Below are 26184 nucleotides of genomic sequence, written 5' to 3' on the forward strand. Positions count from 1 at the left end.
CAGACTTGTGCTTAAACTGGGCGTTTTTCTTGACAAACTTTACTTATCCAGGTCTACATGTAACACCCTACACTAACACAGCCACCAACGTCAGTCATGAGGACTCAAAGCACTGAGGTTTAACCAGCATGGTACAGCTAAGAGCTTAAAGTGTCCCAAGATCATACTGTATACAGCATTTCCAGCTTCTTTGTGCAAAGAGCCAGAGGAGACAGAACAGAACTATTGCAGCTGTAGAGGAGACCGATGATAGGCAAACAAGTAACGGTAAGCCTGTGAAGAACACACAGAAGACTCTGGCAGACAAGGTTAGTTTTACAGACTGGGAGAAGTTACTGAGGAAGTGTGAGAGTCTGAAGGATGGTACAACCAAACAAGTACATGGAAACCTAAACATGTCAAACAAAATGAATAAGAGCAAAAAAGTCTAAGGCATTTTTACAAAACAGAAAAGCCAATAGCTTAAGAATCTCATGATCCAAAGAAAGTAGGTTGGCACTAGGACAAAATGTACAATGTAAACAAATCTACAATACAAGCTACACAGGACATTTGAAGTTCAGCTGCATTTTAAATAGACTAGGAAGGCCAGTGGGACTCAGATGTAGATTTTGTTGCTATAGGGCCTGAGATAGCTGCCCAGCACCTGCAAGTAACCCAGGAGAAAAATGACTTGAGTCACTAAGGTGAGTCAATGAGAGAGACCAATTCTGTGATACACATGGCAGCAAGAACCACTTACTGCTGGATTGCGTGCACGCAGGCTAAAAGCAAGGGGGAGCCTAGGAGAACCCCTAAATTCTGAGTTTAAGAACGGAGACAATGAGACTGTACATTATCGTGGTTTCTTAGTTCTCTTTCCAGGTTTCATTTGGGATGCCTGTTGAACATAATACATGAGACACAGAAACAGGACGGGGGGGGGGGGGTTACCAAGTCTCTAGGTGGTGACGGGAAACGACAGCATGTATGGCACCGACAGTCAGATCACCCGGGAACATGCAAAGAACAGAGGCTAGGAAAGAAAGCACTCCCAGACCGACAAGGACCCATTAACACAAGTGAGAGAAGGGTTGGATGGTGTCGGGTGAGCACTGCTTCCTAAGAGCACACAGGGACTAAAGGCCTCTGTGGGCCATGGAGGTGCAAGAAAGAGGTATAGGTATCCACTCGCTGGGGGGGATAGTTCTGCCCAGCACTCAGGGAGGACAGTGAGGGACACAAAATCTCTTAGAACTGTTCAGCTAAACAAAGCCAACATATGAAAACGATTCCTCCACAGAGGGCAGGCCCCCAAGAACAAGGCTACAGACAACTCACAGCTGAAATTTCACCAAATCTGGAGATCACCCAGGAATTCCTTGTATGAATTTCTTCAATGGAATTTTAAGCTATAAAATTTGAATGTAATATTTTATTTACTTCATTATCTACATATTTAAAATTGTGATTATGGGGAATATAAACCCACAAAATGTTACTTTAAATAATTTTATATATCATTATTAATTTTTAACATCTTTCAAGGTAATCAACTATCAAATTATACATCTAAGTCTACAACTTCAGTTTATAACTAAAGATAACCTAATGAAATTATACTGACATTCAAACTTAGGAAATTTTGAACCGCAGTGATTTGATATGCATCTTGAGGTGAAATTTGCCTTAAGGAAGACATATCAGAAAATAAGCAAAGATATGACATTTGCTAAGTTTACATGCAGTGCCTGCAGGCCAAGTCAAGCCACACCCTTCCAGTTACAAAGGCCCAGCAGAAACCACTCCTCTCCCTCTGTCTACACATAAGAAAGCAGACTGCAGGAGGCATCCCAGGAGTCCTACAGTACCTGACACCAGGTGCTTCTCGGACAGCATGATCTTTGTAACCGGGCTTCGGTGGACTGTGAAGGTCTGGAAGAGCTGCGGCCCTGATCCGACTGTCTCTGGGTGCTGCACAATCACTCGCACGGCTCCAGAGCTCGTACCGTAGGCAATCTCGATCCAGTTTCCGCTGACACCTAGGAGCCACAGAGCAAAGGCAGTGTGGGACAAAGGGGTTACAGACAGTTGTGCTTGGGAACCTCCCTGTGGTGACACAGGCAGAGCAGGAGGGAGTCAGAGAGGTGTCTGCATACCTCTGCGCCTTACTGACAGAAAGGGAATCAGCTTTCAGAATGCCCGAGGTACAGTACTAACTCAGTACCGATTTAAAATATTAATAACCCTGCTGTGCCAGGCCCGCTAGTGGAACCAAACCCCCATGGCAGCCTTTCGTGAGACTTAGAGCTCAGGGCTTTTTATTGCTGCTACAGTACACAGCCATCCTTGAGCAACCAAGTGTCACCTACATGAACAGTTTCAAACACCACTGAGTGGACAGGCACACCACCAGCCATGCTCAAACACCGACAGCCATGATGTGCCCTCCAATTCAGCTGCCCTGGCTGTCTCTTTCCTTCCTATTTTAAAAGGCTTGTTTTTATTTTATGTGTATGGCTGCTTCACCTGCATGCATATCTGTGCCACCAGTGACATGCTGGTACCCCTGGAGCCACAAGAGGGTGCTAGCTCTCCAGGAACCAGAGTTAGAGACAGGTGATCTGCCTGCCATCTTAGTTCTAGGGGCAAAACCTCAGTCCTCTGGAAGAGCAGCAAATGCTGAGGCTAAGTCATCGTTCCTACCCTGGTAGTTTTTCTTTTCTTAAACAGGTACCCACATCCCACCACAAATCAAAAGACACAGGCACTTGCTGGCCTGCATTCCAACAAGCTTCATGGGTGGAGAACTGTGGGCTTTACTTTCAACCACCTGAAAACCCCACCATCAAAGGGAGAGTTCAGAATAGAACAGGACACTCCAGCCCATCAGATGCTCTTCTCATGCTGCCTAAGCTTGTCCACAGGAGGAGGGACTTTGATTTCTAGAACTTTCCAAGTTTGACCTCTTACTGTGTATTAGACTGGGGTGAGAATCCATACTTCATTCTACTCATCCTAGAGAATAGTTCAGCAAGCTTTCTCTAAAGGGACAGGCAGTAATTAAGTGTTTTAATTCTGCTTTCCACACTGTAAGTCACAACCTCCCAGCTCTATCAGTGAAAGCGGTCAAGGGCAGTGCATAGAACTACTGAAAAAACAAAGCGGGAGGAAGAGAGGGAGGGGGGAGGAAGAGGGAGGAGGGAGGGAGGGAGGGAAAGGACAGGGCTACCATGAGTACCAACCCGCGGTTTTGCTGTCCCCAGTGTAAAAGAGTATGATTTAAACTAAGTCTCCAGCCATTTCAGCCACCTATCATTCTTTAATGCTGATGACTGTCTTATCCAATGAATTCAGTAAAATTGTGCTGTGCACAAGCATCACATTCAAGCATGGCCCGTCCCCGGGCACACGTTAACATGTCAGTATTTCTCAGCACTCCTTCATTAAGAGGCATCTTCTAGAACAGTAAACTCATAAAGACCCCCCGAGGCTGGCCATGTACTGACTTGTTTTGGGGGTGAGGTAAACACTCAGTGCAGTGATGGCATCATTCGAGGGGTCGTGATAGAGTTCAGTGACAAGGAGGTCATTATCTTTCATCCGTAATGGGAACTTCTGCATGTCTGAAGACAAGAACACATGTAGTCAGAACCACAGAGGACCAGGTCTCTGTACCTTATGTATAAAGCATGCTCCACGCTCACCTATGTAATATATCGATCCATTGTTGCATCCCAGGAGAAGGAAGGAGCCCGCAGTGTCGTAACTGGTTATTGGAACAACATCCTGCACCTGAAGCAGTGAGAGTATTACACATTAGTATCTGCCCTTTTCTTTATTTAAAAATTTATTTTTCATTTTAGAAACCAACCCCAGTTGCCTCTCCTTCCCACCCCCATCCACTCCTCAAAGGGATGTTGACTCCTTGGGGAGTCAACAAAGTCTGATGTATCAAGCTGAGGCAGGACCAAGCCCCTCCACCTGCATCAAGGCTGAGCAAGACATCCCACCACAGGGAAGGGCTCCAAAAGGCCAGTTCATGCCACTGGGAGAGGTGCTGGAGCCACTTTTCTAGTTTCTGTTCCAATTTCCTTGAAACACTTGATTCTTTGGATATTGAGAAAGACTTAGACAACAAGCTGTCTGGAAGCCGCAGTGGATAGGAAAGTGCCCAGACGGCTCTGAAGACACGCGTTTTAGCTCCATCCCACACACAGCAGCCTGTGCTCTCCCAAGCCAGCTGCATCACTTCCTCCTGCTGCGTGTGGATCACTGTGCCACAGCCGCAGAAAATGGAGGCCAAGGCAAGCCTCACCCTTTCCTCTCATCTCCCTCAGACAAAATGGAGCGCTGAAGCCACACAGTATGTAATCAGAGCTGGAGACCAGCACAGGTAACACTGACAGAGTGCAGTACTAGACGACAACCTGTTACAGTCTCTTCAAGTAGACAGTGTCCTGTCTTTACTGTCCCTACTGAGGAGTCTTCCCGGCAGACTTGCTTTCCAGGCACTACACCTAAAGAGCACCTCTTCAAAGCCATCTGTCTGCTTTGCAAACAAGTAACTAAATCTAAAGGACAGAAGTCACCACAAACAGTAAGACCAGAAAACAAAATGCCATGGCAGCAGCAGGAAACAGGCTAAACATGTATCGCAGGCCAGATAGTGTGGCTTGGCATTGTGGGGTCACGAGGTCTTGAGTTCAGAAGGCCAGGACAGACACCCAACAATGAACTCCACACTGAGGATCCAGCACTTGCTGTTTTCTAGCAAGGGGAAAATCTATGGTGTCCTCTGTGCATACACTGTAGGTGTGTGCTACAGCCCATCTAAGGAAGCATGTACTCCAACAGCAAAGGAAACCTACAAGATAATTCTGGTGTCAGGCAGGGAGGCAAGGTGTATAGTATAACCATAGGGGAGGGAAACGGGTGGCATAGGTCAGGAGAGGAACCAGAGAGCAGAAGGACTCCAGGAATCCACATCAAGAGAAGCGTCTTTCAGAACGAGCAGAGCAGGCAGAGCCCATGTCCGCTCTAGCCATGGAGCAGGCACCTGGAAGGAACAGCTCCTCTAAGCACTGGCACACAGAACCCTCTGCTCTGCATGATCTTTTCAGTTCTAGTCACAAGCTGCACCTAGGAAGCCTTACAGACAACTCTAGCATCTCACCTCAACCCTGGGCCAGGCCTCTCAGGGAACATAGAGCATCTCACACAGCCTGTCACTCACTACCTGTGCTTCCCAAAGTAAAGCTGTCAGAGTAAAGGCGGCTTTGTTTCCTCACGACAATGTCCTGGCCCCAGCTGGATGCATCTCTAGCTGTAGCACTAGACCTTCCTACCTACACCAGGGTCTCTACAGCTGGAGGCAGGCGAATCAGCCCCGGACTCTGAGCCCCTCGGAGCCACTCTTTGCTCAGATTGGTAGAGCCTGGAGCTTCCAAGGCTCACCTCAGGTAAATGCTGCCAGGTGCTCTGCAGGAAGACGGCCTCCCCCTCCTCCCTCCCTCAGCCCTCTGTCCTCGACTCCCCAGGTCCAGCAACTCTATTAGGAGTTTACTCTGGATCCTTGCTTGGGGTCAGTGTCTCGTCCTCAAGCTCCATCAACCTCCACTGTTGAGTCATCACTGAAGCCACTGTAACTGTGAGTTCCCACCCCTTAAAATAAGCACATGAAACACTCTCCATCTTTTAAGAGGCTAACTATATATACCCCACAGTTGCTTTCCAGCACAAACATACACAGGATTCTCTGTGTTCTGATATGAGCATAAAACCTGTAATCAATCTTTGTTTAAATCTAAGTTTAAACTCCAAGAATTTGGGAGTAATGCCTACACGGTGCTATTTTCTGCTGTGGTACTTAGGCTGAGCCACCTATTTGTCAACACTAATGAACATTTATTACTAACCCTTTGTGACATCATGCTGTATGTGTGTGCCATGCTGCAGAAGGGAGAGATTAAATTAACAGGGAATGAGGGTTAAAGCCTCATTCTCAGCTCAACTAGAATGGTTTTTAGAACACTTCATCAGCATTTTATTAAGGCAGAGTTGAGATGCTGATAGAAAACTATGAAGTTTAGAATGCTTTCTAAGGTTAAATGCAGATGCAGGGTTTTGTGATTAATACTTCAAATCCATCCTGATTAAAATCACATTAAAAGCAAAGAACTCAGGGATTGCCATGTGCACTTCCTCTGCTATTTGTGGCCAGAATGTTGCTCGAGGCCACCTAAGAACCTCGTCAACTAGTGCTGGCAGTACTGGGAGCTAGCCTACAGTCAGAGCTGTCTATTAACATCTGCAGACGGGAGGCTGAGACCACACAACAGACAATCTCTGGAGACCCATTAGGGGAAATCTAGCTGGGTGAGAAAGCTTGTCGGCTATGGGGATGACAACTTTCCCAGGGTCTTTCTGAAATGTGCAACAAATCCTTATTGTGGTTTTCAGCCACGCATGCACCAGGCATGAAGAATCGGGTGATATAGAAAAAACACCCAAGGCCAAGACTGGAAAGACGTGACCAGCTAGAGTCTGGATCTCAGAGCTACGAAAACCTTTATGCATAGTCCTAACAACAGTGAGAGGCCAGAAGACAGTAAGGGAGTGCTCCTTCCAGGGTCACAGGACAAGGCTTCCATGGGTGGGCCGGGCCATGTGTCACTGTTGTAACACAGCTGGGAAAGCACAGCTCCCACACCTCACAGTCTTCTCCTGGGGCACCAGCAGCAGAAGAGCCCTGACAGCTCCCCATCTCCAAGACTCACCCATGTCAGTGCTCTCCATGTCTGTAGTCTGTCACTCACACTGACTACCACTGCAACGTCCTTGCTCCATTTATTATCCCTTCTATGCAACCTGGCCTTTGCATCTGCGCTGAAATTCAAACCATTTCCACAGACCAAGTTTCCCCTTAACTGAGACTCATCTGGTGTCACCAGTTCCTCAGTCCTAAGATCTCAGGATGTTCCTCGAGAACCTCCTGTCAATCATGCCCCATCGCTCCCCAGCCTGTCACCTTTAAAGCTACCCTTCCCCTCTGCTGAGTATCTCATCACCTGGCTCAGCTTACTTGTACACTGCTTTCTATTCCTGACGCCTGCACGCCCACACAGACGGCTAGGGCTCACTCTCATCACTATATATGCTGGGTTCATTCCAAGACCTACACCATACCAAGACCTTGGATGCACAAGTACTACAAGACATGGTATTTGCAGGTCATTTCCACTCGCTTCATCCTCCCTCGACTCCCAAGCACTTTCTAGTATGAATGCTATTCAATTAGCTGGGGTCTGTATTGTTTACAGACAATAATCAGGGAAATGTCAATTCTGTTTTGGAATGCTCTCAATCCATCTGGCTGAACCTATGGATCAAAATCCAGGGATGTAAAAAGCTGGCTGCATTTTCAAGTCAACTCAACAAGAAACTAAATAGGCCGCCATGTGAGGATGTTCCAAGTCCTTTCCTTTCAAGCTATCAATCCGATTATGCTCCCTCCAGTCCCCAGCATCCCTATACCTCCTCTCCTCTCCTCTCCTTGCATCCCTATACCTCCTCTCCTCTCCTCCCCTCCCCTCCCCACCCAGAACTCCCTAGTTACCTTGGTTTCACCAACCTTGCCATTGTTCTACTTTCTCAGCCCTTGGTAGGCTGCATTCACCTAAAGGAAACACCCTCCACCTTGTTCCTGTCCCAGTTCTCAGTGCTAATGACCACCAGGCTGCTATGATAGGATCTGTCCCTCCTCTAGCTGTGCTCTACATCCCACAACCCCTCTCTTCTAGGAAAAGCAAAGGCAAAGAAGGGTCAGGTAAGGCAAGGAAAGACAAGTAAAAATGCAAAGCAAGAGAAGGGAAGGGAAGGGAAAAGGCAAGGGAAGGTATGGTAAGGTAAGATAAGGGAAGTCTTCCTGTGTCCAGTGCTTCCTCTGCCTCTGCCCTCCACACCTACAATATGTGCAAGCTTCTCTCAGGCTAGGAGAAACAAAACAAAAAGTGTGGTCTTTTAGGTGTAGTTAGCTTACAAAGAGACCAAAAACAAACCAACCAACCAACCCTGAAAACCTTTGACCTTCACAGTATCACTTCTGGAGTTTTAATTTCCCCTTGTTTCCACAATCAACTGTCAGGAATTTTTCAGTTTGCCTCATTCTCCTTAACCCTGGAGGTGGTCCGAGACAGCCGATCTATGTATGTCCAGGCTCAGCTGAGATTTCCCGCAATAAATGGTTTGCCCTGACTCCCGCACACACAGCACAGCTTGAGAAGTGGATATCACTATATAAAGAAAACAAGCTGCCTTTAAAACAGTAAAGTTTCTATGTAGAAACAAGTGTCCCATGGAATGTACTCACCGTTGGTGGGAATTCTACTAGGGCCCAATCAGCATGAAACTGTGTTCACTTCTATAATGAGCATTAATTCAGACTAACCTGCCAATGCTGAGTGACAGCATTCCAAACTCCCACTTTCCCTGTGTGACTCGTGGCCACCAACTGGTTCCCAATAAAGAAGAGGGCATCTACAGGAACACCAAGACTGAACACACCTTTAAAAGGCAAAAGCAGAGACATTAATCAGGCTCTATTTTTATACCAGTTACAACCTAGACTGAAACCATCTCCACAGTTACAATGATTTAAGTCTACAGATTGTGTTCTATGCTCAATAGGGACCAGAAATAAGACAGAACCTCTAAGTTCTTAAGCCTTTCCAAACTCCTGAAGCAGAGGAGACTCCCCATAGCTATGTTGTCTCACGATGGGGTCCTCAATCCTTTACAAGTAGGAGTAGAAAGGACTTTGGGATTACACAAGACCTGGTAAAATCTGCTGGAAATTCAAAAGGTAGGCTGACATGGACTAGATGTTGGGGTCACAGACTAAAGACAAACACTTGGCAACCCAACTATCCTGAAGGTGTCTAAAAATGCAGAAAGAAGCACATGGAAGACCGAAAAAGTCAGGATGCAGTCAACACAAGCATTTGAGCCTTTAATTACAGCTTGTTTTAGCCCACTTTCCCAGCATTTACACTTCACTCAAAATGACTGAAAAGGAACTGTGTAAAGCAGAGGTTTTCTAAAAGAAGAAAAAACACAAGGAACTGATTTTCACAGGACCTACATACAGTTCAGTAGAGGAAAGTACATTAGGTCTAATACAGCAGAAGGATGTGCAGGGACACCAACATTGGGAGGACAAAGGAGAGCGGTGAGGAACAAGTCATGCAAGCTGGGGTTTTCAATGTCTACAGTGTCATCAAGCTGGAGATACAGTTAAAACTGTAAGAAAAGGACAGTGTGGCCTAAGGGACATCCACACTAAGGCAAGAGTTAGACTTCCAGGCTCCTCTCAGGTGGCACATGAGGCCTAGGTGCTGGCCTGTCTCCAGCAGTATCTGGAGAGGAAGCCTGGCTCTGATGAGTTATCATCGCTGTACTTCCTGTTCTTCCTGTACCATCTATGAAAAGTTCAAGCCAAATGTCTGTCATCACTGTAAAAATGGTGTGCTCAAACTCAGACACAAAAATTGTGCAATTAAACATCTTATTTGAGAAACACCTTCTGGGAAATGTCTTTGAATCCAATAATTGGGGAAACTGAGTCCAATCTATAAACTCTGTTTTATGTGGACCATTACTGAAGCTTTTTCAAAGTACCTGTGTGCCAATGTGAAGAATTTTTTTTCTCCAGTATTAGCTCCCAAAACAAAGACTCATGGGACCCTTAAAGAACTTGGGGGGGGGTGGTAAACAAAGTGTACTTTAAAAAACACAACCCAGACAAGATGACTATTTCTCCTGGGCCTCACAGCAGCACTGGACATCTTCTTTGTGTTCAGGACTACACCATATATAAAACCAGCATCATCATCTCACTGCACATTCAGAAGTTCTAAAGCAGTCTCGAAGAAAGCCATGGGACCAGCAAGATGGCGAGGAGAGAAAAATGCAGGCCTGACAACCTGAGTCAGAGCCACAAATCCTACAATGCAAAGATAAAAGACTCCCAAAAGACGTGCCCTGACCTCAGACGCACCATGGCACATGCTCACCTGTAGGCACTCATACTCACATATTTTAAATGGCAGAAATAAAGCAGTAAGAGAGATGACATAAATGGATAAAGCCAAAACTCACAAGAAAGCCTGAGAAAGTCTTGCTGGAACTTGCTGGAATATACATTTAAGTGTCTGTATAAATACATATTTATAATTTATATATCAGACACACAACTACAACACTTGCCAACCAAGACAGAGCAAAGAAAAAACAGGTAAAGAAACAAACAGCACCAAAGCAGAAGGTGGTAACCCTACATTATAAACAATTATTAACGCAGCCGTACTGTGGTTTGAGAAAGGGTGACTTTTAAAACAACAGAAGCCAACTGCATTCAGTCCTGTGGCAGAAATTAAAGCAAGCTGATTTTCCTCTGGAGAAGGGTGAGGCTTTGGGAAATGAAGGGTGACAATGTGAATGGTCTCGGGAATTGAAGTGTCACTCCCACTTAGGTTAAAGGATTTTGACCACTGTCGGCAGAGAAGGCAACAGCATGAGCTAATGATGACCTCCATCCATCCCCACCCGTACAATACTGCCTGCCATAGTAGTCCTGCAGTCTCCCCTGAGGTGTAGGGCAGAGCTTCAGTCTTGGGAAAGCCTAGCACGGACCCACCAGCCCGACAATGTTCTCCAGATGGTGTTGTCAAATTCCAAAGGACAGCACACAACAAATGGCTACTTTTACAGGACATGAACAATCTGCTATGGGAACAGCTCCTGCCTTGGTTCCCCATCATGCTAGTCTCCGGAAACAAACTGAGGAGTAAAGCACAGCTTGCTTAGCCTACTTTTTTAAACACTGCAGAATCCTTGCCCAGAGGTGGTGACCTGGACCCCTCACATCAATCAATAATCAAGAGAATGTACCACAGGCTTGCCCACAGGTCAATCTGGTGGGGACATTTTTAAAACTGAGGCTCTCTCTTCCCAAATGACTCTAGCTTGTGTCAAGCTGGCATAAAACTAGCCAGCACAGCAATGTGTATTTAATGTTAAAATTTGTTTTCTAACAAACTGAAGGGAAAAGGTAATACTATCAACCATGATAGGACAAATGGTATTCCACACTTTAAAACACTAACAGCAAAACTGGATAAAATACAAGGTGACATTTAAAGCAATGTACAAAAGGCAGCAGAGGACTCAAGATACAGACAATTTTGTCTTCTTGCTTCCAGGATTCCCATCACCATACAGAGATGAACACTGTATGATGGGACACACACACATGCACAGACACACATGGAAACTGGCATGGAATTTGCACAGGGGTTTTGCTAAGGTCCTATTCACCAGACAGAGATAAACTGTGTGGTAGGACGCACGGACAGACAGACGGACACAGACACAGAATTTGCACAGGCACTGGGATTTCACTACAGACACCAGGGATAAATAAAGGGGCTATGAGTGTGTGGAATGGTGGGAAGTCCCAAGAGTCACAGTAAGTAAGGTGCCATCTCAGAGTGGCATGCATTGCTTGAAGACCTCAGACCCTTACTGAGAGGGAAGAAGGAAGGAGAGAGGGAGACGGTAGAGAAAGATTTGGTATTTGGCATACCATTCCCCAGAAATAAACAAAACAAATCCAATTAAAGAAAGCATCAGATGGTGCTTGCTGCCAGCTATAAAAATTCAAAGTTTCATGTTGTGGGCTATTTGTACATTGTGTGAAGGTGCATTACTGTGAATGGTGTAATAAAACCCTAAATGGCCAATAGCTAGGTGGGCAGGAGGCATGGGCTGCACTTCCAGGGAAAAGAGGAGGAGGAGTTTGGGGGAGATCACCAGCAGACCCTGAGAGGAAAGAGCATACAAGATGCAAGTGAGGTAACGCTGCATACAGGCAGAAATCACATGCATGCACATGCACATACAAAAGTTTAAAAAGACGTCATGGAGATCTACTTGTCTCAAAAATTTCCTTTCTGGAAATCACCTCTTTTAACATGTAATGATTTTGAACTGAACAATCCAATGAGTTTAGTACTGCTATTTTTTTTTTTTAATATCAATGGTGTTTAAAACTGTGAGTTTAATTTCTAATAAAGTGAATGCTAATAGGTAATAACCTGTAAGACACTTTCTGGTCTTGACTAACCTAAGACAACTTTGGTTCCAAGAAATCTGGCTACAGAAACAAGGCAAGATGAGCTAACAAGGCAACATGAGCTACTCACCCACCTTCAGAGGGGGAGAGTGGAGGGAAACAGCCACCACTTGACAGAAATGAGTGAGGAGCAACTTTCTGTGCTGCACCCAGGCTCTATCAGAGCACACTGAACCCCAGGGCTCCTTCCTGAAGCATCAATGCCTTCCTCTGACACACCATGCTCTCACTGAGTAGGCCTTTGGCCACTGGGCCCCAGCAGGAAGTGTCACTGGCCCAGGCTTACAGCCAGTCTCTCCTAAACTTCAAACTTACACGGACAACAGCAAGACAATGTACAGTGCAACCCTACCGATTTCACGTCCGCTTCCTCCGTCCTGGACGCTCCACAGGATGATGCTGCTCTCTGAGGCAACAGCCACCATTTTGTCTTTGTCTCCATGAGGACCTCCAACCACTTTTGCATTTAAAGCCACTCTTTCAATGGTCCAGTCCAGATATGGGCTTGTAAACACTTGCTGCCATCCTGAAGACTCTTTGATTCTGGTAAGATGTAAAGTAAACTTAGTGGTAGATGAAAAAAGAACAGAAATTGACATAGTAAAAACAACAACAAAACCCCCACACTTTTCACCTACCTATATTTACTGAATGCAATTGATATATCATCTGCCGGTGGAATATTATTTTAAGTGGGCAACAATTTGTTTATGCCGTGGAGTGTTACTTTAACTGTGTAAAAGTGTGTTACATTTGTTTATGCTGAATTTGTTTAACGATGTTAAGATGTGTGTTAAATTATGTAAAGATGTGTTGCATCTGTTTCACCTTGCTTTGGCTAAGGCACCTGATTGGTTTAACAAACAGCTGAAGAGATAGCCAATAGCTAGAGAGGACAAAGGATAGCAGGCAGAGAGAATAAACAGGAGGAGAAATCTAGGCTCAAGAGGAGACAATAGAGAAGAGAATGAGAAAGACACCTGGGGCTAGAAGCCAAGTAGCCACCAGACAGACTGACAGACAGATATAGCAAAAAAGGAAAGGAAGGTAAAAAGTCCCGAGGCAAAAGGTAGATGGATTAATGTGTTCACTTAAAGGAGTTAGCCAGAAATGAGCTTAAGCTAGGCAGAACACTTACAACTAATACTTAGTCTCTGTCTCATGATTTGGGAGCTGTTTGATAGCCCAAAGAAAAAGCCTGGTACAATCTACAAAATCTTATATTTACATACATAGGACATGTGACCACAAAAACGGACTAGAATATATATTCCTCCAGAGAATTTAAGTTTTATAAAATGCTTTTAAAATTTTTCCCACAAAGCTATTGCTGTCATTCTGTACAAACAATGAGGGCAACAACAGTCAGAATTTTAGAGGCATTTGTATTCCTTCCTGTTAGCAGTCATATTAATCCTGTCACTATCGTGACGTGGCAAGAACTGAAGTCTCTGTACCCTAGGGTGGCATTACTTCACAACCTTAAATCCCTTAGAACAAATGCACGGTGGGACTGAGAAGTAGTCTATGAGATGGTTCAGACACAACACTTCACAAGGCCACCGATTCCCAGCAAGAACATCTTTCAGCTTCTCCAGGAATCATATCCTCCTCTTCCTCCCCCCTCTCTCTGAGATAAGGTCTTTCTAAGTACTTGATGCTGGCCTGAGGTAGAACTTACTATGGTTCCAAACTCCATCCTCCTGGCTCAGATGCTCAAGAGCTAAGATTGTAGACTGGGACCACCATGCCTAGCTCCCACCTTGTTTGTTTGTTTGTTTGTTTGTTTTTTGAGACAGAGTTCCTCTGTGGCTTTGGAAGCTGTCCTGGAACTAGCTCTTGTAGGCCAGGCTGGCCTCGAACTCACAGAGATCCACCTGCCTCTGCCTCACCAGTGCTGGGACTAAAGACATACACCACTACCACCCAGTTGTCTCCCACTTTTAATAGATTCCTCAGTCCTATGTGGATTTAGGTCTTATAGACAGGTATTCTATGTGCCGGCACAGCAAGCCTCTAAGGTCTGGTTATATCATCATGATAAAGTCAACAAAAGTATCATCCTGGTACTGCCTAGCAGGAAGAAGGACAAAGTTGCCCTTTCACACTATGGCACTTGGTGAAAGCTAACTTGGGTGGCCACTGGTAGAACATGTGCTGCTTAATTGGTACAGGCATGGGCCACCATTTTCATTTAAATATGTATGCTCAAGTAATACAACTACAGTTCACAAAATTAAGCCTTAACTGAGAATTAATGTTTTCCTAACTTAAGCTTCAAAGCAATAGAGGGTAAAATTTAACAATTTTCCCCACATTTTAGTATCTGTAATTACCCTTCTCGGCCACCAGATGGGAGTGATGTGTTAAGATAAACAAAAACACCCATCCAATCAACTCTACAACTGAGGACTATTATTGAAGGAATGAAATACAGACTTTTCTGCCCTCTCAGACTGAACACAAAGCAGGGATTGTCCACACTGCAGGACTGATGCCACATGCCCTGTGTTGATGTGGTGTGACACAGGGTGGTTCCCAACAGACCTCGGTAGACATGCTGGTGGTCTAAAGGCGCAGGGGGTGAGGGGTGAGGGTGGGGGGGTGATCTCATGGCTTTGACAGTGGCCTATGAGCAAGCACTCAGTAGCCACCACACCATCCTCCATTTTATGGCTCTGAACTTACATAAACTGTGAAGAAAAATTATCTTATAAAAAGACCATGATCTTAAAAAGTACTATGAAATTTCTTTTCAAATCTACTTTATCATCAGTCTGTTGTGTGACTGAAGTTTATAAGGAAAGCCAGCACGATCACTGTCAATTTCCACACTGCTGAGTCACCAGCTACAGTGTGACTGTACCAGTCTATGCAAGAGACCACAATCAAAAGCAGATTCGAGCAATGATGTGAACAGTGTCGATCTTCGTTCCCCCACTCTTCCTCCTGTGGGATCGTCTTCGGTACTCTCTACAGCATGGTGACAGGGACACAGCTGCCACGCCACACAACCACCACAGTCATTCGAGTTCCTGGAATCCCTGTCAGTAATCAAATATGCACCCACCTAGTACTAAGCAACCATGAGACTGGCATCCAGGGAATGGTAAATATAAAACAACTCTAAAAAAAATCCCCTCACTAAATGAAGCCCATGATATAGGAGCTAGCTACAAAACCACCACTCCAAAGCTCATTTCTATACGATTTGGAAATGAACAAAAACCTGCAAAGCGCTCAGAACAAAGGCTTCCTCTCATCACTGCAACCGAAGGTCCCTCCAGAAGCAACCTGCACGGCACTTTCAGTAATTACAATGGGACCATAGACAACTGCTGAGAGTTTTTTTAAAGATGTTTTTTAAACTTTTAACCTTCAGCTGTTTTTTTGGTTTTGGGGGTTTTGTTTGTTTGTTTTCCCTTAAACAAAGTGACAAAAATTTCTAACTTCTTTGACTTTCCAACAACAAAATTAGATGGGATCTTATTGTGGGAATAAATTCTGGCCGCCTCTCTGCCATCGGAGGAGCAGCAGCATTGCCTGTGGCCCACAGCCCACGGGGCTTTGAAGACAGTCTAACTTCAGTTAAAAACAAACACGCTCACTCTGGACTCTGAAGCCCTCTTCACTGCCTTTCCGTCTAATCCAACTGCCTTAAAACTCCGCACACTGCAGACCCTGAGCTGTGTCATCTACCACACAGTTGTGCCTGGTTACTCCCAACAGTGTGGCAACTATACAGCACAAAGTTCCATTAGGCTCTGTGACAGTACGAGACTGGCTCCTCATAAAAAAGAAACTGCAGAGCTCACATTAGAATCATGCCTAATGCTGTCATTGTCACAACTAAGTGAGCCAGAAGCTCATCTGCATTTTCTACTGTCTGGGAAACAGAGAAGCCAATTAGGCTATCAGAATTAGGTACTAAAGTAGGTATCGAGTAATAACAAACTAAAGTTTTACCAAGTGAAGTGGGTGAAACATGTAGGAGAAAAACTGATGACTGATGATAGAACATATTCAATATAAATATAAATATAATTATCTATAATAAAACCAAATGATGACTACGGATGTGGTACCTGTAACACACAGCAAAATGCGCATAGGCAGCTACAATCCAGTTGTGGTGGCCAGCAACTATTAGCACCTTTCTTGGATCCACAGGAAATCCTGTCAGTTTAGAGAGAGGCATGTGCATCTTAAATGAGTTGGAAAGTTCTGGCTCCGAGGTCATTTCATGCTTCTGTCTGTCTGGTGAGAGGGGGTTGGAGCAGAGCACACTCATAGCTTATAGTACTGAGCATGCCTTCAACAGACAGAGGCAAACAGAGACCACACAGCCCTAAACCGTGATCTCACTAGCTAGCTCTCAACACAAAGATTGTCAACTGTTCTACAAACAAAAACAGAAAGAAAACAAAAACAGAAGTCATACTACACTTCAAATAAAAATGTGTTAAATGAGATTTTCCAAGATATTAATGATGAATCTGGACTTAAAATGCAAATAAAGGGCTAGGGTGTGGCTCAGTACTATAGCACCCAATACTCTGCTACAGCCATGGGTTCAACACACAGCACATAAAACTGTGAGAATATTAACAGAGTGTGTGTGGTCTGTGTGCAGCAAAAGAGTAATATTCAAAACTCATGGCAGCCTGTCACTAAGAACTAAGCACAAGCTTTCCTTCTGTGTTCCAACCCCACCCCCACCCCCACTTACCCAGCCTAACAGTCTCATCTCCATTTCCAGAGAGCACAGGCTGGGTTCCGCTTCCCCGGGTTTCGCCTTCTGTAGAATTTAGTCCATTCCTAGCATCCACAGAGGACCTAGCTGTGTTAGTTATTTTACGACTGGGAATGCCTACAAAGGATAAAACACAAATTTGTCTGATACCCTTCCAAAAAATGAAAAATACCACATTTTAACACAGAGACATGAACATCTAAACTTTGTTATATCTAAAATAGATGTTCAAACATGCCAGTGCATGTCAAACAAGCAAAAGGGAAATAAGATACAACCCAACCAATCCCTGATAGTTTTATTATTCACAGACAATGGGATTAAGGCATACTATATTATGTTCCCTTTCACCCAGCTTCAGTGTACTGAGCAATCAATCTATCCAGTCTAAGCTGCTCTTTAGGCTTATGGTAGTCACATGCCATCCTAACCATGTCCAAATTCATCCCCTCATACATTCAATTCTGAGGGAATCTTTTCAAAAGCAACCCCTCTCTCAGGAGCACAATGCTGCATAGGCAAAGGCCAACAATTCTCAGTAACCTAGGGGACGGGGACACTAATCTAACCCTGAAGAGCTCCAGGGCTCAAGTCCTCAGGCTAAGGGGTCAGTGGTGTACAAGGTGAGTGAGACCATGGACATCTATATTCTTGGTCTCTTACAGAGAAGGTGTCAACCCCTGCTCTTCACGCTTTGTGGCTTTACGCTACTAAATGGGCATAGCCTCTGGGGCCCAGCTTTGTCAAAAGTCATAACCGAGAAGGCCTTTCTAATCTTTATGTTTGCTCTTCATCAATGACAAGGCTGACAAATCTGAGCAGCAGTACCTGGTGGAGGCAAGTAACCATGGAACAGGACACTGCCACATGACGACCTCTCCAGCTCTTCACACAACAGCAGCCTTCGTACTGTAACAGTCAACACAAGCTTGTCGGGGTGGGGCGTGAAAACACAGACCTGCTCCACCACATCTACTTTCTCCAGTTAAGGGTGGTGAGAAAAGGAGACATGTTAGGAGGACTCACAGCTGAGGTCACCCTTTTACTAGGAAACACTAAGCACTGAGCTTTTCTCAGGAGGACCTGAAAGAAGACTGCCTTTGGGCAAGTGTGTCACCTAGGGTCAGTCCTTGGAGATCAGCACATACCTAGTGGAGTGATCCCGTAAAACTCGGCCTCGTGTCTGAGAGCACTAATGCTCACTCCCCTGAAAAGGAAGAGAAGGCTGTGAGCTCTCCACAACCACAACCCTGCCTACCACAGAGACAGACAAAACAGAAACTCAGCACCAGACTCCTCAAGGGACCAGGCCTCAAGCTCAAATCTTGTTTTTCTCATATTCTTTTTGTAATGCCATCAATCACCTCAAAGTCTAAAGGAGCACCACATGAACACACACTCTGTTGGGGCTGAGGAGATCAGTGGTTAAGAGTGTTGCTGTTCTTCCAGAGGGCACAGATTCAGCTCCCAGCAGCCAGAGGGCAGCTCGCATCCACCTGAAACTCCAGTTCCAGGGGATTCACTCCCTCTCCTGACCTCCAAGGGCACACTGTATGCCCAATGTACACAGATGCATGTGTGGACAAAACATTTATACACACAAAACAAAAATAAATAGAACTTTAAAAATATGTTGTTATCTACCTTAAAACCTTACATATTTTGATGGTTTGTGTAAGAGAGCTAATACAAATTATCAAGAGAAACCAGACAAGAAAAAAGACAGCAAAAACCACTGCCTTACTGAACTTCTTAACCACAAACTTTCTATTCATACTTCATCTCCCCTGTTGTGTCCTGAACACCCTGCAAGCTTCACCTCCTTCTCACTGTGGTCAGAACAGTGCTCACTTACACACACTACAATACATCTGAGAAGCCTTAGCATGCATAATTGTGAGTTAACCATTTCATGTGTCACCACTAGAAGGCAGGGGCTACGAAGAGTTGGAGCAGAGCAACTGCAGCCCAAAGATGAGGACACAGGGCTAGAAGTTCAGATCCATTCACATCACAGAAATGCCAGGTTGGTGTGGCAGCCCACTTGTAACCCAAGAATGCAGAAGGCTGAAAAAGAGGACCCAGGAGCAAGCTGGCTAGAAAAACTAACCTAAGTAAGATCTGGGTTCAACTGAGAGACCCTGCCTTCCAATAAAAGGCATAGAGGGTGATCCAAGATGGCTGACCCCAACCTTAGTTAGAACATATGGACACATGGACAGGGATGGGGACACACACATGCACACAAATGCTAAATACTCCCCAACTCCCCTTTAAAACCAAAAGTCAATGGTAAGGAGGGCTTAGGACAAACTGTTAACACAGTGTGCCAAGGTAAGAACAAATACACAACTAAAAAGCAGTCTTGGGCAAGCACATTACTTTGTGAGCGGTCCAAACACTGCCTGCCAGCAAGGCCTCAGAAATGATCAGACTCTTACCTTAAGTCGAGTTCTTTTGTCCGAAGAAAATTTAAAATGGGGGCGAATGCTGCTGGGTCCCTATCAATAAATATCTGCAAGTGAAGAACTGTTTTATTATCAAGTCACAATGAATGTCCCTCCTTCAACAGAGACTCACTGAGATTCCCTTGGTTTTGATGTTCCTAAAACTGCAATGGTATAGCTGTGGTCAGTCAGTGTGGTCATGTGAGTGTTTTTGTTTCTAATTACTGATAGTGCTTGAGGTAAGGACCCCGGGAAACCTCAGGCTGCTCCGGCAGAACCCACTGAGGCAGCCATCGTGACTCCTATATAGACAGATGTAGGGGCTGTCAACAGCTGTCACCTAGAGTGTAGGACTTCCACAGGCTTAGCTGACAACCTCACCATCTCTGCTTCAAGGTCTAGGTAGATAATGGATGGATAATGGATGGAACATCATAGAATACACAAGATAAAGATGCTTCCAATGGGAAAACCACCAACTGGGTTTTTTATTTAGTTTTTAACTAAAGTAACTTTATGCAGACACATCTGCTTTGGTACTTTATTTTGCTACAAATCTCATCCAATAAACAACTTCACACTGCTGTGGGTTGTCACTCTTGTTAACACTAGTTATTGAACACCATTGCAACCACCATGGCAACGCTGTAAACGTTGTAAGTGCAGAAACCAACCTCTTGACCTAAACTTTACAGGACTTTGTTTCCAGACTATATTGCCTCACAGGTTCATAAAAAAATGTAGGACTTTACCCACCTACAAGTTTGTACCACTCTAACACCAAAATATTTCTTATCTATACTTATTGACTATTAAAGTTTCAATTACTGACTAAGGAATTATACTGTCAATTGGCAATCGTACATCCTATAATCACTCTAATTACAGACTGCTATATATAATAGTTACTGCTTAGGGGGTCTCTTTTCATTTTAGAAACACTCTATGTGACAATTTTTAAAAACTGCCACACTAACTTTGTTTCCTAAAATGTGTTCTTTCCTGCCACTATGCACTAAAAAATACAAGCATTGTTGACTGAATTTAGAAACACGGCATCATACTCACAGCGCCAGTTTCATCTCGAAGTGTTGAAATTCTTCCACTCAGCAAGCTAGGAGCCATAAAACAAGGTAGAGTTAGTTACAAAACCTGAACATAAACAACTTCTTGACTGTCAAAGCCAACACAAGCAAATATCTGTCTCCAACTTTAAAAGAAAACCTCAATTTCACCAGGTGTGGGTGTAGGCCTATAAGTCCAACAATTAGAAGGCTGAGGCAGGAGGAACAGGAGTTCAAGACAAAACTGGATACATGGCAAAAACCTTTCTCAATACTACAAAAACAAAATTTCTAATTTCTAATTTAATTCAAATCATTAAAAAATCTTAACCTAACAAGGAAAATTTTCATATTTTGGCAACTAATCAAATATATAAAAACAAAGAATTGCATTAATTACCTGGAAAAAAAAGAATCTGGAATCCACATGAGAGTCTGTCTTGAGGTACTGAATCTGCAATTGAAATCACCTTGCATTATAAATGAGAACACACCTTGAGACATGAGACAGTAATCCTCACGGGTGGATATGATTACACCTGCACTGATTATATTTATCATGTTTACTACTTTAAAATTTTGCTACTTTGCAATCAGAGTTAAGATTTTCAAACAGCTTTCAGCAAAATCAAATGCAATGCTTCCTAAAACCCACTGCTTTAGTCCATCACAACAAATCTCTACGTCTCACTCAGTTCAGCTGTGTACAGATCTTTGGTGTGCTGCTGTCTGATGACTTGGTGTGTTCTATCTCATGTCTTCATCCCAGCTCAGTCACCTTCCTCATGTCCAGCACTCCAAGTCCCAGCCATCTCGCTGACACTACGGGGTTACCAAATCCACAGCGGCATGTCCAGGAATTCCATCCCATGTGACCTCTTTCTGAACAACTAGAAACCCTCTCTCTATACAGCATCCTTGGGCTATTTTCAATACATAAGTAAAGTGGGAACTATCTGCTCCTTCTTCATCCTAGCCTGCCATTCACTTCCTTTTGCATCTTCCAAGTGGCAGAGCAAATGTCAGTGGACTACAGGCCATGCTGAGGACAGCAGAGGTCAATGCACACCTAAGCACTGAGACAGCACTACCTTAAAACATTTCCTTTCTTGCTACATGATTACTCCTGAAAAACTACACCTTCCAAGATTACTTTCAGGAATGTGTTTAATAATAGTGATAATAATAATAATATGTTTTTAAAAAGTGGGTGGCAGTATTGGGAGAGTAGCCTGTAATCCTATAGCCTGGCACTGGCACAGACTCAACAGCTCCTATGAAAGAGAAGTGTGATAATTAAGTGCACAAAGTGTTTTGTAAACTGAGACACTGGTTCTTTTGCACAACCTGTGGGTTTTACCTGGTTACAACAGAACCATGTAAAGTATTCCATACAAACTATTGATAAACAAGTTACCAGACTGTCCACATCGCATTGGCATGACCAAGCCTTATGTCACTTAATGACAGTGACAGTAGAAAAAAGTACAAACTCCCTTCCACAAAAGATCTGATATACCCCAATTATCTCACAGACATTCCCTATTATTATCACAGCAAGCTTCTTAATCATAGAGAAAAATTAACTCCTCTTCCTCCATCCACAAATTCACAATCTGTAAGGAAGACATGCCCTCTCACTGACCTACTAGGGGAAAGAAGGAAATAACTGTTTTTAAAGAGGTATTTATCTTTACCATCTTATGTGTATGAATGTTTTGCCTGCACATACCCATGTGTACCATGTGCATGCCTAGTACCCACAGGGAACAGTAGAGGTTGTCAGATTGCCCTGGGACTGTGGGTGCTGGGGATCAAACCTGGGTCCTCTGCAAGAGCAACAAGTGCTCTTAACCACTGAACCAACTCTATAGCCACAAATAATTCATTTCTTACAGATATTTCTCTATATCTGTTCCATTAAAAGATCTTATAGAGATACAAGGATGCTAACTTCCAACTAATTTCACAAGTTATAATCTAAGTGTTGTCATGCAACAAGCTCCATGCCAGCCTGGGATACACAGCAAATTAGAGGCCAGTGAGACTTTGTCTCAAATAAATACATAAACAAACAGGAAAGAGTTCAATAAACATGTCCTAAAGAACACATGGCAAATTTTCCCTATTCAATAGAACATAGGTTACCACTAGTCACAGAAAACTTAAATCAATCAAAAGATAATCAGTCAACAGTGAATGGAGGCATCTGCAGAAAGACTAGCTTTCTAAGGCAATGATGGTGGAAGAGGTGATTGTCTAGAATCACTATAGAAACAAACCTTTGGGTGTGTCTGTGAAGCAGGTCCTAGATTAGAAGAAATAAAGTAGGAAGATCCACCCTAGTCCTAGCTTGTTTTCTTTCTGTTGCTGAGATAAAATATTGATCAAAATCAACCTAGGGAGAAAGGAGTTTATTGGATTTGGCTTCCAGGTCTCAGTCTACCAGTGAAGGAGGCCAAGGCAGGATCTCAAGACAGGAACTGAAGAAGACCATGGAGCGATGCTGCTTGCTGGCTCCCTTTTTCTTAGCTTGCTCAGCTACCTTCCTGAGACAGTCTATGCCTCCTGCCTGTGGATGCTACCACCCACAGCATGGGGGAATGGGAGAGGAGGGGGGGGCTCCTCTATCAATTAGCAATGAAGAGAATGTTCCTTGTGGCTTACTCAGCTTGCCTTTTTGTATAACCCAGGACCACCTGCCCAAGAGGGGTACCACCCACAGTAGGCTGGGCCTTCCCACATCAATCATTAATCAAGACAATGTCCTAACGATTTGCCTACAGGCCAACCTTAAGGAGACAATTTCTCAATTGATTTTCCCTCTTCCTACACAACCCTTGCTTCTGTCATGTCAACAAAATACTACAAAACAAAACCACCAGCACCATTCACTGGCTGGTGTTCAGGAACTCACTCGAGGCAGGAATCTGGAGGCAGAGGTCATGGAGTGGTACTGCTTGGCTCTGGGCAGAAGGTCTGAATAAAAGGCAAAGGGCTGAAGAGCAAAATGCATCACCCTTTGGGTGAGTGCAGACAGAGTGGCCCCTCCCTAAGCTTCCACACCACAGTGGCCTGCAGCCTCCAGCATGAGCCCAAAGAAGCTCTGACCTCTTCAAGTTGCTTTCTTCCGGTATTTTGTCACAACAAGAAAACAAACATAGCTGGTTTGTAGCTTCTGACATTCCATGCTCCTCACTTTCAGGAAACCATATTAAAGTACATAGGCCTGCTGAAAATCATAATGCCCCACAAGGCATTGTGGCATGCTGTTGTCATCCCAGCACTTGACAGGTGGAGACAGTGGTGGACAGAACGAGGGAAGCCCAAGACACATAATGCATCAGCATCAAGCCCACCCCAGGAGACGATCTGCAACTCTGAGCAAAGACACAGGAAAACTTGTCTACATGATTAACACAGTTCCCTGTTACATATACATGAGAGCCTTTCCTGTTTTGTATCTCATATCCCAAGCATGCCAAGGATGGATGGATGCATGGCAAACACATCAAAAAGACGACTAAAGAAATTAGTGTATCCAGTTATACTCCACTCTAGCAGCTTGCTACTAAATCTGAAACTGTGAAAGCGACCCAAGTCAGATTATTTATTATGAACCATCAGTATGATGCCATTACCCTCACGTTTTAAGTTTAGTTCTACAAGTTCCTCTCTCAGTGCACGGTCTGCCACTATTGTCACTTTGTGTTTCTGGAAACTAAATACTACAAAGGAACTCTCCCAAGGAGGGCCTGCTAGGCATACAAGAAGCCAGTTTGTTCCCTAAACTGTCCATAAATGGGTCCCAACCAAGTGCCCTTTCCTCCCTAAATTGATACCTAAGTAAATAGATTTTGAGTGGCACTAGAGTTCTTCACCAATGCTGTAAACAATAAACACTACCAGTTTTTAAAGAAATCCCACCAAGTACGAATTCAAACAAAAGCCTGCTTGTCTGGCTCAGTCCTTGAGCAGTAGCATGCTTCGTTGTCTTATTCGGTGACTTCCTTCAAGCCATGCCACAGGCCATAGTCCAGCAAGCCTTCCTGACTTCACACTCACAGAAGGGATTTTTCTCTTCCAGGACTTTCTTGACTGTCATAATTGTTTTGTACAAGGTAAATATGACTTCTGGCCCTCTTCTGGCTCTCAAGTGCCAACAGGTGTGCAAGTCCATGAAGGCCTATAAAGCAGTGTTCCAACACTTGGCATCAAATGCTGATGTTGTTTGTGACTTAGTCAACCCTAATAATCCCAAAGCTTAATGTTTACTTTTATGGTTCATTCCCACCTAACAACTTTTATCTGCTAAAATGTTCAAATCAGTAATAAATTTATTGCCATATTTTGTATTCTCTGATAATTAGCACTTTGGAAAATTCAGAATGCAGTAAGTATCAAGTTCCACAGATAAAGCAAAATGTTCAAGACTTGAAGCTTGAGTGTGCTGGTAGTCCTTGGAGCTCGGTCGATAAGACATCCACCTTTTTATTATTATTTTATTTTTATTACTGATACAGGTGGGATGGGGTGGGGCAGGTCACGATGTACATGCAGAGGTCACAGAGCATCTCTTTGGAGTCAGTTTTCTTTCTCCTTTCATCATTACATGGGTTCCAAGGATGAAACTCGGGTTGCCAGGTGTGCTCCCTTAAGTGCCTTTATCGGCCTAGCCATTGTACTGGCCACATCCATCTCCAATATACAATAAATAACAAAATAAGAGCTGAGGAGATGGCTCGATTAAGATCATTCATTTGCTGCTCTTGTTCAGTTCCCAGAATTCAGTTCGCACCCAAGTCAGGTGGCTCACAGCAAAACTCACTACACCTGAAACTCCAGCTCTAAGGGATCCTCTGGCTTCCACAGACACCTGCATTCACACTCACAATTAAGACAATGAACAATCTTTTCATAACTAACAATACAGCTTACTTTTTGTCATAATCCTCTGTTCTTTTGAGTGCCTGGAAGTATGTCAGTCATCCGCAGTGTCAAGATTTTAAATGAGCATAATCTTCTCTGTAGTATCGAACACTGCAGACCTCGTTATGGAGTATTTCACTTTTGCATACTTTCATGTGATTTTAGGCAGGCAGGGAAACCACGTTTCTTACATGAGGAGATAGACATTCCCGTATGACCTGGTATGTATGCAATGCAGTGAAGGTGCAACTTCTCCAACTGTTAAAACCTTGCTTAACAGCAAGGAAAAGGGTGACAAAGCATGATGACAAATCCTAGCTCAGACTTCTCTAGCACCCAGAGGGCCACCGAACTGTTTTCACTGTTGTTAACTTGCAATTTAAATAAGCAAAACGGTTCCATGTTTAAAGTCTTACACACTGAAAAATAACTTCCCAGAACAGCAAAATAGCCTATGCCCCAAGTATCCAACTCCCTACGTCTGTCCTTAAGCCTAAAACCCAAGTTCCCCTCAACTAGTGCAGGCAAACCTACAAAAATAGATTTAGTTGTTGTTTCTTGTTTGTTTTATTTATTTATTTTTTGACCAACAAACTTACTAAAAGGCACAGAATGGCAGTAGAAGGCCTAAGAGAGGATAAAGAGTACAGCTGGTTTCCTCGTTGCCAACACCTAAGGCGCTCACAAGCCAGATTTAGGCACATTCCTCTACAAGTGGAACAGGCCCTTCCTGTCCATGCACCAAGAGAAACACTGGAAATAAATGGCAATGCTGATGTACCCGGTCCCCTGAACTAACATTTGTATTACACAGTACCT

General features: G+C 44.1%; 1 protein-coding gene across 2 annotated transcripts in view; it reads right to left on the reverse strand.

Moving 5' to 3' along the window:
- Kctd3 (potassium channel tetramerization domain containing 3) overlaps positions 1–26184 on the reverse strand; it is a 38430-nt gene that overhangs the window by 11385 nt on the left and 861 nt on the right. For both annotated transcript variants that reach the window (XM_051186600.1, XM_051186599.1), the window contains exons 2-13: positions 20837–20890; positions 20441–20486; positions 19367–19440; positions 18074–18132; positions 17754–17834; positions 16902–17042; positions 16258–16348; positions 12525–12715; positions 8429–8544; positions 3687–3774; positions 3489–3605; positions 1851–2021 (exon numbers count right to left, since the gene is read on the reverse strand). In XM_051186600.1, the coding sequence (XP_051042557.1) occupies positions 1851–2021; positions 3489–3605; positions 3687–3774; positions 8429–8544; positions 12525–12715; positions 16258–16348; positions 16902–17042; positions 17754–17834; positions 18074–18132; positions 19367–19440; positions 20441–20486; positions 20837–20865 (1204 nt within the window). In that variant the 5' untranslated portion in view covers positions 20866–20890. The remainder of the gene's footprint in view (positions 1–1850; positions 2022–3488; positions 3606–3686; positions 3775–8428; positions 8545–12524; positions 12716–16257; positions 16349–16901; positions 17043–17753; positions 17835–18073; positions 18133–19366; positions 19441–20440; positions 20487–20836; positions 20891–26184) is intronic.

The sequence above is a fragment of the Phodopus roborovskii genome, unplaced genomic scaffold (genome assembly GCF_943737965.1).
Source record: "Phodopus roborovskii unplaced genomic scaffold, PHOROB, whole genome shotgun sequence".
Taxonomy (NCBI): Eukaryota; Metazoa; Chordata; class Mammalia; order Rodentia; family Cricetidae; genus Phodopus; species Phodopus roborovskii.